General features: G+C 37.8%; 1 protein-coding gene across 4 annotated transcripts in view; it reads left to right on the forward strand.

Moving 5' to 3' along the window:
- Positions 1-16,018, forward strand: part of ANKRD28 (ankyrin repeat domain 28) — a 127,639-nt gene that overhangs the window by 47,407 nt on the left and 64,214 nt on the right. For all 4 annotated transcript variants that reach the window (XM_065830599.2, XM_071804989.1, XM_071804990.1 and 1 more), the window contains exon 2: positions 353-436. In XM_065830599.2, coding sequence (XP_065686671.1) covers positions 353-436 — 84 coding nt within the window. The remainder of the gene's footprint in view (positions 1-352; positions 437-16,018) is intronic.

Below are 16,018 nucleotides of genomic sequence, written 5' to 3' on the forward strand. Positions count from 1 at the left end.
AACTTGCTAATGGAAAAGGGGTTTTTTTTTTGCTTGTATTGTATAGAATTTGCAGCGTGTAATGTCAGCTTTAATTTTATTATGACGAATTGTCTTTTCAGCTGTTATAAGCTAGTCTTCTGGGCTCCCCTTTTTTTCAATATTTCATTGATTTATAGTATGTTCATGTTTTGAGGCTTTTAAAACTTGGGTCTTCTTCAATTCTGAATACTGTTGCTGGTTGCTTTATTTCACTGCCTGGGATGTTTCATTTTGTCATCATCTTGTGTTTGTGTTATGTATCAAAAAATACGCGTATCACTGAAAACTAAAATGGGGTTATATTCTAAGATCTATTTTTTCTTCATTTCAGCCACCGTTGGTTCAAGCTATATTTAATGGAGATCCTGATGAAGTTCGAGCACTGATATTTAAGAAAGAAGATGTTAATTTTCAGGTAAAAACAAACATCATTAGTTTTGAATGCATTTTAATTTTGGTTTGATGTAGCTTTCTGCTGTAGTAATCACTTTAAAACTTTCCTAATTAGTGAGCTGTAAATTGTATTGGTTTTATGTAACAGGCAAAGTAAAGCCTATACTTGCACTGACCACTTGGAAGAAAGTGTAGATTTGTGTTGATAGTAAAGATCTAATTTTATATTCCTTTCAAATGTTAGTTCTGCAGTGCTTGGGTAACTGAAAAAGGTTTGTTTATACAGTTGCATCAGACTTTTTAGAAAGTTAGACTGGTTAAGTGTGATGCTATGTAGACTTCAATTATTTTCAAATTAAAACCAGCATATAGTGTACATTAGAGAATTATAAGAAAAGTCTGGAGCTTCAACAGGTAGGTTTAATGGTGGATTTTAAAAAGGGAAGCCTAATGATTATATTGATAAGTAAAGATGAGAAATTGTGTTTATATGTCCTCTTTGCAGTGCTGCAAACTTGGACATAGCAGACTTAAAAATTCTACTGAAATAAAATTGCGTTTGTTCCACTGGGCAAAATTCAGAATTTGAACAGCATGCAGTTACTATGTTTACTTTCTATTAAAATTCTAATACATTTGACACTATGCAAGATAATATAGCATAAACTCTTTACATTGATTAGAAATTAGTTTGATTATTAAAGCAGACTGACGTAAACCATTTAGGGCTCGACACTATGAGAACCTACTTAGCTGCTCCTTCTACAAATGCATGAGAACAAGAGCGATGCTAAAAAACAGAGACTAGCATCTAGCTGATATGTAGTGGCCAGTGTAAGACCATGATAAATGTTTACACTTTCTTCTTGAAAGATGTGAACCAAAAGCAAGTATTTAGTTTGGTATGAGTATTTTGACATTTAAAAGCGTTCCACAGTGTTTACATCTGATCAATGCCAGCTGAAGTGTAAGGGAGTCCTCCCATTGTCTTGAAAAGCTCGGGTATGACCCTGTATAAATAAACTTGCTGTCAAATATAAAGTTTTGTTTGATAAGGTTGAACATTTTTCCTCTCCTTTTCAGTACTTTTGTGTGTTCTTAAGCAAGATGGTATGATGGATTATACAATATCAAAAGACTTAATCTTCTGTTTAGTTATGAGAGCATTAGCTGTGTATCCCTCCAGTCTCTTCATGTGTACACTCTGGTCACATTGCCATTTTTATTTTTAAAAGCTGATTAGTCTGTATGGTTTAATTTCTGTTCCTCCATGTGTAAGTCAGGTTTAGCACTAGTAGCTATAGTGCCTGTAAACATAGTATCTCTTGGCTTTTTGATTGTTACAAAAGCCTCTGCTAGGTTTCATTATGTATGTGGTAGTGGTTTGGTTTTGTGTCTTGTTCTATCTGTCTCAAATTTTGTCCATAAATGCGAAGTCAGCATATGTGCTGTGATTGTTTGATGTCTTTGAAGAGGGTGACTTTAGACTCCCAGGTAGTTACAGTGAAGAAAAACATCATAGGAAGGATATTAAAAATCTGGGTTTTTTTAATATATTTTACATCTTATATTTTTTTTTTTTTTATCCCTCTCTGTGGATACATCTTCCTTTGACAGAATGTGTGTGTGTCCTAGGCTAGTAACACCCAAGGTGCATTTAGAGTCCAGGCAGAACAAATATGCTATTTTTTCACAGCCACCTTCACATGTGATCACTTCATCCTACCATGGCAGTCCTAGTCCTGCTACAGCATTTAATATTACGTTCACACACACCCATTGAAACACTGTTTGTTGGGACTAACCAAGCATATAAATTCTCTCATTGTGTGGTAGAAATGAAGAAAACTGCCTAGTGGATTTTTCTTTGTGTTTGTCTCTGTGTGTATTTGTTCTTTTCCTTGGGTTCTTCATTTGCTGTATGTACTTAGCTGGAGGGAAAATATTCCTACAAAGTCTAGATCCAAAGGTGTCCCCTTAATTATGTGTTATAAATTGATGTGGACAGAAGGAGGGAAAAAGTGAAGAAAATAAAGTGATTATGTATATTTTCTAATACAGAGAAGGATCATGATAAACTGTTTTGACCATTGTGGATTGTGTTAGGCAGTTGTGTATGCTGGATTTTTTTCCACTTTGCTATCCAAGTGCTTCAGTAGAGTTGTTTGAATTCCAGAGTCGTTCCCTCCAGTGCCTCTGCAGAGTCTTTTCCCTCTCTCAAGAGCAACTAATTATTTTGCTGTTTGTACTCTAATAGTTGAGATTCCTTCCTTCATCCCTTCCCCTGAGCATGGGCTGGACTCTGTAACTGGAGACCTAGCAGAGTTCTGAAAATTAATTTTGCCCAGAAGTGACCTGAAGACAGAGCTGCTGTAGATCTTTGTTGTGACAGTAACATTCATCTAAGAAGGTTGTCTTGATGAAATGTTGGTACTTTTTTCCCTTCTGTTACCATCCAACTTCATTTACCTTTTTACTTTCAGAGTATGTTCCCTTTAACATTAATATCAATTGGCTTAATACTCTTTTAAAGCTAAGTGGAGTCTGTGTGTTTGGCTTCCCAAAACTGGGCTGTGGTAACTGTTTTGTATTATGGTAATATCTAAAGATTGCACCCCGTTTGGGCTGTATTAGAGCTTTATTCCTAAAACAGATGATGTCTTCTACCGTAGTGTTATATTTAGATTCTGAGATGGGTGGCCTTTCATAACAGGAGTTGCTATGTGTGACTGTGAGACGATGTACTGATAGCAAACGGGCTTTTTCAGGAAGAAGATTGTTCTCTCTCTGTTCATGCCACACCAGCCTTGAGTCACAGGCTCAGTCTAGATTTAGAAAGTATGTATTGTATTCCACTCTGCAGCTGTAATCTTTTGTGAAGGAAGAGCAAATTGTGTGTCTCCATAGCTGCTTAAACTGGTTCAAAAAGGCTTACCTTCTCTGGAGGTTGGAAGTTTGCCGCTGTTTTATAGACAAAATTGATTTATAGCAATTCTGTTCAAATGTATTAGAAGGTAGACTCTCTTGAGGCTCCAGTTAATGGAAAAAATGGAGGAAAAGGGGTCACTTCTCCCTCCCCATCTCCAAAAAAGCTTGGGAGACTGTAGCTGCTTATCTCATGCATCAGGTTTAAATCACACACATCACATATGTCGAGCCTGTTATAGTTTCTGTTATACATATGGTTCTCGCTATGCTCTCTGTGTGTATATGTATCTATATGTTAGAAAAAAACGTTATTTCTTGGTACCATCCTGAGCTTTTGAGGGACTTGGCAGTACAGAAAATCTTGTGTGATGACTCAGACATTTAGTATCTCTTTATTAGTTAATGGGGATCCTCAACATTTCCTGCTTTTGCTGATTAGATTAGTATGACTGGTTTGAATTTTATGTACTTTTCAGCAGTTATTTTAGCTAACTAAATGATTTCAGCACTGCCTTTTATAAATCAGGATTTGGGGTTTTTTAAGATTTGGAGGCCTGTTACTGTTGCAAACTATGCCATCTGTTTGTAACCAAAACTTTTCTGATGTACATTCAGTTTAAAAGATCGTGAAAATGGAATATTTCACCTTGGCTACTTGTTAAGAATAGGATTCTGTGGAGGGAATAGCAGCTCACTGTCAAAAATGATTTAAAGGTTGCAGATCTGACTATTGAAATGATTGTTCAAAATGAGAGCAATTTTTCCTCCTCCTAGACCTATTAGGATAATATTTCTTGCCATGAAAAGTGATACTTCAGGTAACTCAATATGAAGTTTTTATAACCAGATTGCACTTGATCTTAGCTGAGGAGATAAACATCTGATCCCCTCTGGAGCTGGTGTCAGTGTGCCCCTTGCTCTTCTCCCGCTAAAGGCAGGCAAGTGCTCTCCTTGGAGGAATCCCAAAATCACACAGATCCCTCGCAATGTTCAGAAGTGCTCACTGCTCTGGCTTAAAATACATAGTTGTATTGACATATGTGTTAAGTGACTTAAACATGAAACACCTGTATCTTACTGCTCATTGTGCTTTGTGAGATTAAAAATAGATTTAAACTATGAAACATATTTTAGAGCTGCCTTATGAGTGAGTTGGTGGGACTTTTTCCAGCATAAAATGTAAGATGGGAAAATCAAATTCCACATACTGTACAGAGGACTGTAGCAATCAATGTTATCTCTATTATTTCTATTCTGGACTATTGACCTCCAGCACAGCTCTTAATTTAATGGATTCAAAAAGGAAAATAAAAGCTCACCTGCGCTACTGCTTTGGGAGGAGGTAAAACCAAAACAAAACCATAGAACCAAGCAATCTTGTCTGCCCTCCCTACCTGTATTCAATAGCAATGAAGCATTGCCCATGTATCTCAAGTTTTGTTCCTGGCCCTGACAAGGGCTGTGATCTGGTAGCAGCAGAGTGGTAGGTACAAATAGGAGGGCTGAGTGCCTGTTATTTTGAGCAGTGGGGTCACTACATGGATGACTGTGGCAGCAGAGGTTTAGGCTCCATTCCCAGTCCTGCCAAGTGTGGGTTTGCAAAACTACTTCTTCGTGTTATTTGTGTATCAGGAGAATGTTGCTGGATGTTGTTCTACGGTAAGATGTGGCCTCTTATTTGGTTTCCTGTTGATATTTTTAAAATTTATCTTATTCTGCAGATCATTACGTATGTTGAAAGAAGAAGAAAATATGTTTTGCTAGTCTCGTGATACATCTAGGACTTCATATATAGCATTGGGTCTGTGTACCGAGAGAATTAGGTTATTGAGAGTCTTGAATACCCTAGTAATTTATGAATGAATAATGAAAATTAAAGCACAGTTTAAAAACCTGGAAAGATTCTTGGTGATGCTGGTATTGGTCAGCAAAGTCTTAAAAGGTTAAACAGAAAAAATAGATGATGAATGTATGGTCTCCTGGCGTACACCTTTATACTTAATCTTGTGGGATGAACTGTTGGGTAACTGCTTTTTTCTGCAGACTTGAGAGTGCAGTGTAAGAACAAGGAAGCCTGAATTACTTGACTGAAATATGGAACATTCTACAAAATTTATTGGAGTTCAGCGTTCTGACCATGCAAATAAATTCTGTACCTATTTCATACATTAAGAGAATTTTTATATATGTCGTTATGTGCAAAACTGTAATTGCTGTGTAATTCAGCGATTACATTGAAATATCTCTCAGTGTAAAGAACTTCACGTAAGTAAATATCATGGCCTTGCTTAAAAGCAAATAAACAAAAAACCATGATGTGTAATGAGGTAAAAATAATTTTAAAGATATTTTTTACCTTTATGTTTATTATCTACCTTTAGCCAATTACTTTACTAATTACTTATGTGGATTTTATTTGTTTGTTTTAGGTAAATGTGGGTGCATACAACTACAAATGTAGATTCACTTCAGTTTGACATCTCTGTGCCTTTAAAAACCTCTTTCTGCCTTAATTGCTATGCATAAAGTGTTAGAGTTATGCCTTCTGTTGTCAGTACCTTTTGTTACTTAAAAGTCACATTAGTGTAAGAATTTGCTGGTTGGGACAACTGGAAGAAGTTGCTGGGAGCAGATTAATACATGGTGCGTTTCAAGTCGGGTAGCTCATCTGCAGCACCATGTCTCTGTGCTTTTTGGGGGGTTGCTCAGGAGGGCTGTTTTCTTGTCCCAGGAAATAGTTTTGGAAACAGAGGAGAAAGCTTTGGTGGTTTTGCACAGGGATTTGCATGGGCCAGATAAAAGCAACAGGAAGACAGATGTGTCCAAACTGTACTCCTTTCTAGTCCAGGAATACTGTGATCATTGATCAGAAGAAAGGGTTGTGATGTTTCGTAATGGTTTTTGATTTGATCCACCCATAGTATGCTTGCAGGGAAATAATTTTCCAGACCAATTAATCTATAACACGTCTTGTTACTAGATAAAGCTTCTGGCAATCGGAGCAAAGCTACCCTGTGGCTTTGGTGTCTAAACTGGTGAGACTAAATAATAGTTAAAAGCTAGCACAATGCAGCAAAGGCTAAGCAGGAATTGTGCAGTTTAAAATTCTGCAAGCTGCGTTTCTGAAGAGATGAGAGATGATGGGTTTGCTAACTAGTCTGTTTTCCCAGGTCTGAACCGGATTTGGTGCTGGAAACTATTTTGTTAGGTTCCTGCAGGACACGTAGACTATTTGCATGAAGGATTTGTTATATTGGTGGCTGGAGTTGGCAGCAACAACTTGCACTAATGTGTTTGGTTCTGTGGAGCCGCATCTTACTGTGTTCCCTGGCACGGCAGACTGGGCAGGCAGTGCTCTTAACTTCTGGTTTGCCAATTCGAATGAGAAGGAGGAATTAAAAAGGCATCCAGAAAATAGAAAAATATTCTGAAAAATGCCATTTATTTTTTAGTTTCTATCTTAATAGGTCAACTTTTCCTTTCTTTGTTGTGATCAATGCTATAGAGTTTCAATCCAACATACATTTTTCTTTCTTAAAAGTATCCATCACTTTTTTTTTAATTAGGTCTTTTGTTAATTTCTAATTGCAGACAAGCATTTAATAAGGAGACGCTGTAATTATTGTAACTTGAACTATGTAGACTGGCAATGTGAATGTGTAGCTGTAACAATATCTTAGAGGAGTGCACAAGTTAGATTGTCACTCCAAAAGTGTTGTAGTATCTTGAGTCTCTAATCCTAGCAAAGAAGTATTTAGTGAAAAATGGTGACTTTTGATGTACTAATAAGTGCATACAAATATTTGCATGTTTTCCACTACTTTTTTTCTCGGATAGATTTAGAATGAAGACAAATTTTAGTTTCCCATCTTTTATAATGTGCTATTTATAGCTTGTGAGATTCTTAAGATTTATAGCTTCAGGTTTTATTAATCAGATCTAGAGGAAAATTTGATTTGAAACTGCTTGCTAATTTTCCAAATTATTTTTCTATTTAAAATTCTGTTCAACTTTGGAGTTTATTTTGGTTTTTTTGTTGTTGTGTTGTGTTCGTTGTCTTGGTTTTGTTTTTTTTTTTTTTTTTCCCCTCTAGAAAGGTTTCTGGCTGGTTAAAGAGTATTTGTAATGTGGGTTTTTTTTCTAAATTTAGAGTGTAGCAGATTTGGGAGATAAAATTACAGGTATTTGTGAGTTTCAAAGACCTTTCAATATGATGAGAACGTAGGATGAGTCATGACTTAGAGTTTGGTACTGGTTACTTTAATTAGGTTTCATCCTTTGGATTATTAAACACAGTGACTCGCCCTGTGTTTTCCTTTAAATAAGAGCAGTATATTGAAAAGATATATATGTACATGTGTGAGCTTATATATATATGCATATAAATTATGTATAAAATGTGAGCGTGTGTATATATATATATTTTAAAAATCTAGTAGCTTATCTAATGCTAATGACAGTAAGCATGTAATGCGCAGGTGTCAAACACCTGGCACTCCACCTTGTTTCATCTGGCCAGGCACTTTATTTCCACCCATTGGCAGTGCTGAGTTCCATGTCCCAGGCTGTGCCAGCACCGCTGGTGACATGTGCAGCGTGTGTGACACATGTTGTGCTGCAGGAGCTGTGGCCATAGCTGCAGGAGAGCGTGAACCTGTGTAAGAAGTGTAATAGGTGAGACTGGTGGGGGACATTTGATGTAATTAATCACACAGTCACATAGTATGTTTGGGATTGGAAGGGACCTCAAAAGATCATCTAGTCCAATCCCCCTGCTGGAGCAGGAACACCAAGGTGAGGTCGCACAGGAATGTGTCCAGGCAGGTTTTGGATGTCTCCAGGGAAGGAGACTCCACAACCTCCCTGGGCAGCCTGTTCCAGTGCTCTGTCACCCTCACTGAGAAGAAGTTTTTTCTCAAATTTAGGTGGAACCTCTTGTGTTCCAGCTCGATCCCATTACCCCTTGTCCTATCATTGTTTGCCACCGAGAAGAGCCTGGCTCCATCCTCGTGGCACTCACCCTTTATATATTTATAAACATTAATAAGGTCACCCCTCAGTCTCCTCTTCTCCAAACTAAAGAGATCCAACTCCCTCAGCCTTTCTTCATAAGGGAGGTGCTCCACTCCCTTAATCATCTTGGTTGCCCTACGCTGGACTCTCTCCAGCAGTTCCTTGTCCTTCTTGAACTGAGGGGCCCAGAACTGGACACAATATTCCAGATGGGGTCTCACCAGGGCAGAGTAGAGGGGAAGGAGGGCCTCTCTCGATCTACTAACCACCCTGCTTCTAATACACCCGAGGATGCCACTGTTCTTCCTGACCACAAGGGCACAGTGCTGGCTCATGGTCATCCTGTTGTCTACCAGGACCCCCAGGTCCCTTTGCCCTACACTGCTCTCTAATATGTAATTTCCCAACCTATACTGGAACCTGAGGTTGTTCCTGCCCAGATGCAGGACTCTACACTTTCCCTTGTTAAATTTCATCAGGTTATTCCCCGCCGAACTCTCCAGCCTGTCCAGGTCCCGCTGGATGGCAGCACAGCCTTCTGGCATGTCTTGGGGCATTGAAAGGCAAGACAGACAAGAATTATGCGGTGTGAGGGGTTAGCGGTGGGTGCTTGAGAGGGGTACTCTCAACTGGGCAAACATTTAATTTAGTTTTTTAATAAATTAGCCAGATAACATGTAATTGCCAAAGTTCATGTATTTTAAAAAAAGTACCTGTGAAAAAGTATTTTGTAACCAGCAGCCAGGGTCCCACTCCTGAATTAAAAAGATGTCCAGTAAGAGAAAGATCGATGCAGAAGGAAGGCAATTTAATGACAGATGGGAAAGCGAATACATGTTTTTTTTTTTAAGGAGAAAAAACAGTATGTCTTTTGTGTTATGAGACAGCATTGGTGATAAAGGAGTACAATGCACATAACCGAGCGGTAAACACAAGGCCTACAGGCCGAATCCTAAAATTATATTCAGCCCCTTGAAGGCAACTGCAAGGCTGATGTGGCCCCTGGTAAAAGTGAGTTTGACACCCCTGATATAATGAATTGATAGTGAGAACAGTCCTTTGAAATAACTGTGGAAGCTCAGGGAGGAAATAAAATGTTCCTGTATAAACTAATGCTAATAACGAGAATCTCTCTGGTTAAAAACGACTGGTGAGGAACACAGGCCTTGACTTGGAGCAGCAGCTCCTGCCAGAGAGCCTCTGTGTGGAACCCACCTGAAGGGGCTGGAGCAGAGTCTGAGAAACCCTGTATTGGGCAAATGGGGGGCAGTGGGACCTCGCAGGGAGCAGGTGAGGTCAGGGTGTGCATAAATCACAAAACAAGCTGAGTGTGCCTTCAAACACTTCCACTGCTGTTTATTGATGGATTTTTGTTACCCATCTAAAGAACAACAATTATACCCATCTCTTACTCAGAACAGATCTCTAATAAGAATTAAGACTGCTTTTGTAACTAGATAGAAGCATTTTCAAGAGTTGATGCTTTATTTAATTTGGTGTGTTTTCATCTTGCATGAGGTATATATAAATATATTTTTTGTACATGTGGGAGAGGAGAAAACAGTATATAACCTCAGACACCAATGGTAGCAGTCATCTCTCTGTCCTGTTTGCTCACAGGCTTTTAGTAAAATACAGCTGTAGACGCAGAGCAACATGTTTCTTTCTCCTTAAACTTTTGCTTGGACTTTTGTCCACTGTGCTTGTCAATGTGCTGTATTGCTTTCTGCTTCTAGATAGTCTCTATACTAAACTTTCTCAATGTTTCTACCACAAACAGGAACCCCCATTTCCTGTGTGACCATCCTAATGAAATGACGAGTCACGACACTCTCCTACTTTGTAAATAAGTGTTCCCTTCATCAAAACTTCTTTACCCCTGGAGAATAGCAGGAAAATTCTATGAAGAATCCTATTTTTGGGGAGAGTGTTTATGATCCTGTGTGGACAGGAGCAGGTTCTGCTTGCTCAGAACTTACACCGTACATCAGTTTTAACGTGGTGCTGAAGTATCTTGCATACAAGAAGGTCTAGGAGCTGGTTTTTGGAAGGGCATTATGTGAATAGCGCAGGCAAATGTGTGTCGTGTTAATAAATTAACAAGATACAAAGTTGGTTTGGAACACATCTTGCCACTAAACATGCTGAAGTTTTAATGAGGAGTTTTTAAAGGAGCAGATAGAGTTCAGTGCTACCATATGGGAATGTCCAGGGGTTATTTTGGTAAAGAATTAAGTCAGTTCTTAAAAACGTGAATATTCATGTTACGTACCTGAAGGGAGAAGGTGAAACTTAGCTGCAGGGAATATAGGGAAGCTTTTCCTATAGGAAAGCTTCTTCTAAAGGATCTGATATGAGGTTGTTTGATCTATAGATCTGAAGCCTGACTTCCAGAAATGGAGAACTTTGGAGACCTTATTCTTCTGAGTGTTGTGGAAACTTGTTGCTACTCAGAAAGTTTTAAATTCATAATATAGCAGTTATTTATTGTTAACTTTAAAGTTGTGGATTTCCTGTTCATGAGTGTGGAATGTTTTTCAAGCATGTCATCTGTAATGAATAAATGGATATCTTATTTCCTTTTTAGTGGGTTAGAGTGAATCATGTTTTTCAGCCTCAATATGAAGTGGATCCAAATGGCATTGAGTTCTGCTTCTGGTGTAGAAAGAGATTCAGAACGTTTTAAATATGAATCTGTATAATTAGGCATTTGTCTTCAGAATTGAAACTCTTAATGAGAGAACCATGCCAGTGAAAAGAGGAATAATTCCTTGCTTCATGTCGATAACACTATATTTAGCCAGTGTAGATGAGATTTTCAGATGTATTGAGTTATCACTCAGAGTGATACAAGCAAACATTCAACAGAGTTATGAGATAATCTGACTAACGTCAGCAAATTGCTACAGTAGATTATGTGGACGGTAGCTCTCAAAAAGTTAGTATTGCAAAGGGCAGGACTTTGGAAAGAAGAATGTGCCTACATGGTATGGTGCTACCTTGTACAGGTAATGAGAAATATCCATCAGAGACTTGGTATGAATTAATATTAGTGTGGTGTGCTATTCAGACCAATATATCTTCCTTCTCATCAGGTCTAGTAAGCTTGCCTAGTACTATGCTAACATGGTCATACTGTTTGCTAAACTGAGCAAACAAGCCTGGGTGTCTGCATGGCAGTGTTTTTACTGTATTGGCTGTACACTGAGTTTGTTTTACAGTAATTGGGGATTTGACAGACAGGTTTTGTTTCAGTAATTGTTTTTTTTTAACATTGAAAATTGGCACTGATGTAGAGAACTGTGAATAATTAGATCAAATTTAAGTGTGTTTCAAGGATTTTGTGTTTGAGACTCCAGTGTGATTCTTAGTGATAATGATTTTATAGATCATGTCTGATTTGCCATCTTACTTTTAGTGATCATTACTTAAGATCGTAGCCTTCAAAGCATAATTGAAGTTCTGCATTCCCTGCTGCTTTTACAAAACAAGCTAGAGTCCAAGTCTTGAGTAGTTAGAGATTACTGGGGTTACTCCTGGCAGTTGCTGTGCCTGTCACACAAAGCATTGGTATTCGAGAACAGAACATCCCCACTGAAAGAGCAGAGAGAAGAAAAAAGCTCAGTAGACTTAATGTGCATTAACTTCCAATATTGACATAGTCCTTAAAGAATGCATTGCTGGTGGCAGCAAAATAGGATTTGAATTTACTGATTATTTGCAGTAACTTTCTGGGTGAAAACTCTTTGTGCATATGCAACATACCTTTGAGCAAGACAATTTTCTCCACTTTGCACGTGGTTAAACCTATTTTACATATCTAGTATCTAATACATATCTAATGCGTTCTCAGTAAACGCCTTCATTTTCTTTGTCCAGTTGGACCTTTGTACGTGGGCTCTACACAAGGTAGATATGCCTTTTAAGTTCCTTAAATCTACTCTAATAAAGGATGGATGTATATCAAAAACTGGGAAAAGAAGGTGTTTCTTGTTGGTTTGCCAGATGTTGTAGGGAAAACTGTCCCATAAATGCCTAAGGAAGAGGGTTCCTGTTGACGGTTGGGAGGGACCGGAAAGGATCAAACTGGGGTCAGGTCTGAGGACAAATGAACTAGAAGTTCATTGCAATGGCAGATCTCTGAGTCCTTGCTGAAGAGTATTCCCCAAACTTTCAGGTACAGTGTCTGCCTGGAAAATTAAGTTTGAGGGGGATTTTCTCAGGCCTGTGATACCAGCCTTTACCTTTCTGTCTCCAAAACTAGTGGAATTATGTTCTCTTTTCAGTCTTAATTGAAGTCCTACTTTATTATCATCCTTCCTGATCATTAATTTCATTTCAGATTTTATTTACATGAAATACTAGTTATATACATATGCATGTGTGTAATTATGGTAGCTTATAAATAAATTACATGATGCTGACTTACTAGCTCAAAGGAGTGCAAATGCCTTGCTTTAGTCACTGCTAGCTCTGCCTATAATGACAGTTATCTCCTAAGCTTATCCTCTATCCACTTAGCCTAAGGAATAGTGCAAATCAAATACTTTAAATCCTCAGGTTACGAGCACTTTTGGAGGAGTTTTGATCCTTGCTGTCCTAAAGGCTTTCTGTTGGGTTTCTTTTGTGATCTGTGTGGGGACTTTTCCTTTTCTGTTGCAGACACCTATTGTTGTGTGGAGAGTTTTTTGATTCTCATTTTCATTCTTCAGGATAGATACATTCTGTGGAATTTTCCTTGCCTAACAGTTTGTCTCTGTATTAGCACAGGTTGTGTTGTATGCTGCTTTTAGTCAGATGTTCAGAACGGTCTCTTAACAGAAGGACTTTGCATGTTGCAGCTAGATGACCTTACTTTATGAGGCTATTTAACTAAACACACATAAGCAAAATGTTTTAGCTTGCTCCAAGAAGATGTGCTAACGTTAGACACGCAACCTTCAAACATTTTTTCTTGTCAGCAAGCCAATTCAGTTACTGAGACAAATACCAGATTTACATCAGACACATATAGGGTTGTCATTCTAGCACTAGCCTTTGCCATGAAAAAGGCAGAAACCCCAGCTTTTCTGAACAAAAGTGTCATTGGGCCGAGCGTAATGTGGTGGATTTAAACTGGGATGGAGATGTGCATACCTTACCTAGTGTGGTGTGATGTTTTACTGGAGCATGAACAGAGCCTGTATTGTACTGTTCTCTCTCTTGGCATATTTTCTTATTTGTGTCCTCAAGTATTGCAGATAGATGATGGTACGATGAGGTGATCGCTGTCCCTTGTTCAGGCCGCTCTGCGAGCGCAGGCTGGGTTACGTAATGTGCCCCACATTGCTCTGCTCTCAGTGTGCAACGTCCAATGTTTTCACATCCTGCTTTATTTTTTTGTCAAATATAGTTTGAGTTATTGATCATTTTCCCTGTGAACAACTGCATTCCAATTAAAAGCTGAGGTGTTTTTCTGCCATACACACCATGTAAATGTTTACAAATCATATACTTGGCATTTGGAAAGGGGAAAGCCAAGGGAAAGGATTTTTTTAAATGAGATATTGTTGCATCTGTTTTTTGGTGATTTTTTTGTGGTTTTTTTGTATGTTTGTTTGTTTGTTTTTTATTTAGCATAGTTTTGAATGCTATAGAAGCTTGTGGGTAGGTATTTTTTAATTTTAATGATGGAGTGTTATGCTGTCTCCCTGCCCCCCACAATGATCGAGTATATCAACAGTCTTGGCTCTAAAAGTTGCTCTACTTTAATTCCTGAGTTAAAGGAAGGAAAACACATCCAAAATGTCTCAGCTGTACTTGTGAAATCAAGTTGCTCTTATCAAAGGGCAGAGAATGGCTCTTTATTCATTCCATGTATTGGGCAAGAGTTCAGTAGCTGTTGTTAGTGATAAATGGGACCAAATTCTTGATGTTGGAACTTCCAGTGAAATGGAGAAGCTCACAAAATCTTCTCAGTTATTCAGGTCCTTATCCATACCCAAACAGATGCCTGAATTCACTTACAAGGAATCCTGCCTAGCCTTTATAATTTGGGCAAAAGAAGAGTAATGTAAACATTTTCATGGAATAGAGACCTAGATTCAGCTTTTCTTTTGAGCCGTGCTTGTTCTGTACACGAGCTAGAAAACTTGATTAGCGAGACTTGTAAGAGTGACAGCAGCACTCCAGAGCCCTCGTGGAACATCAAGGTTAGAGGGTATGAGAAGATGTGTATTTCTAAAAAGCACCCTGACTTAGTACTTTCAAAAAAACAATAATTGGAGTTTTTGAAAAATAAATTACTTGGAAGTGGAAAGATACGCAGTTGTTTGTTTTGGTTTGGTTTTGTTGTTGTTGTTTTGTTGTTGTTGTTTTGGTTTGGTTTTGTTTTTAAATATGTCTCTTGAAATACTTGACTACTAGTCAAAAAGTCTTCTTGCTCTTTACCTCTTTAATTGTGAGAAATAAGGAAGCAATGTTCACCAGAATACTTCAAACCCTCTTGTACTGGTATGTGTTTTTATAATTTTTGACCCTTAGGAGTAACATAACTCCTAACAAAAGTAAGAAATTTAACTTCATTTTCTTTTGTCACTGGCTGACAAAAATAGTGGTCTTCCAGAAACCAAATGGAAAAAGAAACACTCTGTATTCTACAAAATTTCATTGGTTTTCTTTGTAAAACAGTGTATTTTTTAAGATTTAGTACTTTGAAAAGGCCTTCTTGAAAACAAGGCATGCTTATTAAAGGAATCCCACTATTTAAAAATCTTGACCACATCGAAGTAACTTCTGGGGGTTTTTTGCATGTACATCTTTAAATGAGATCTTTTTACTCTCATTCTCTGAGAGTTGAGCTGGCTATGAGGTCTAGCCAATCATAATCATAGATGGGGCTGAAGTTCAATAGCTGTTCCTTGTGCTAAATGTGACTCCCTTTTTATTTTTGTGTTTCTTTCTTTTGGTGCCAGTGTTTTAAGTGGTCAGGGCTTCAAACAGTTGAACAATGTTTTGTGCCTGATGGTTGTGACATAAGACAGCTAGCGTTTGAAGAGTTCGTTTTATGAAAAGATGTCCAGAATAGGCTTATTCAACAATATGACATGTTCTGAAGTTCAGTTTACTGGTTTTGCCAGTCTCTTTTGTAGCTTAGTACCAGCTTGCATTCAAAATTGTGCTTCTCTAAGTTGCTATGGACATTAAAGTTTGAGATTCAATACAAGTTAAAATAGCAGATTTTCTCCCATCCCCTTCCTGTCAAGTTGTTTTACTTAGTGCCAGTATCAAAGAGCAGATCACAATTTGAATAAGAGCACTTTGGCATCTGATGTTTGCTCATATAACTTCAATTCTTGATATTATTTGTGCAATTTTGATTAAAGATATTTCTAGGTGTTACTTAAAAACAAAAATAGTGGAAATATACAACTGAGCTTTCTTCCTTGTTTTTTAGAAAGGAATTTTTAATAACAGGTGGTCGAATATAGGTGAATATTCCAATATAATATGTTGCTGTAATATATATGAATGCTTGATATTTTCTCTGTGCAAACTTAGTTCTCTTCTGACTTACCTTTTATTTTCTCATGTATACCTAACATTGCTATGTAGTTTTTTAGGGTCTCTGCAAGCTACACTCACAAAGTAAATGATTTAGTGGTTTAATCCACAATGTGACAGT

This window comes from Patagioenas fasciata, chromosome 2 (genome assembly GCF_037038585.1).
Source record: "Patagioenas fasciata isolate bPatFas1 chromosome 2, bPatFas1.hap1, whole genome shotgun sequence".
Classification (NCBI taxonomy): Eukaryota; Metazoa; Chordata; class Aves; order Columbiformes; family Columbidae; genus Patagioenas; species Patagioenas fasciata.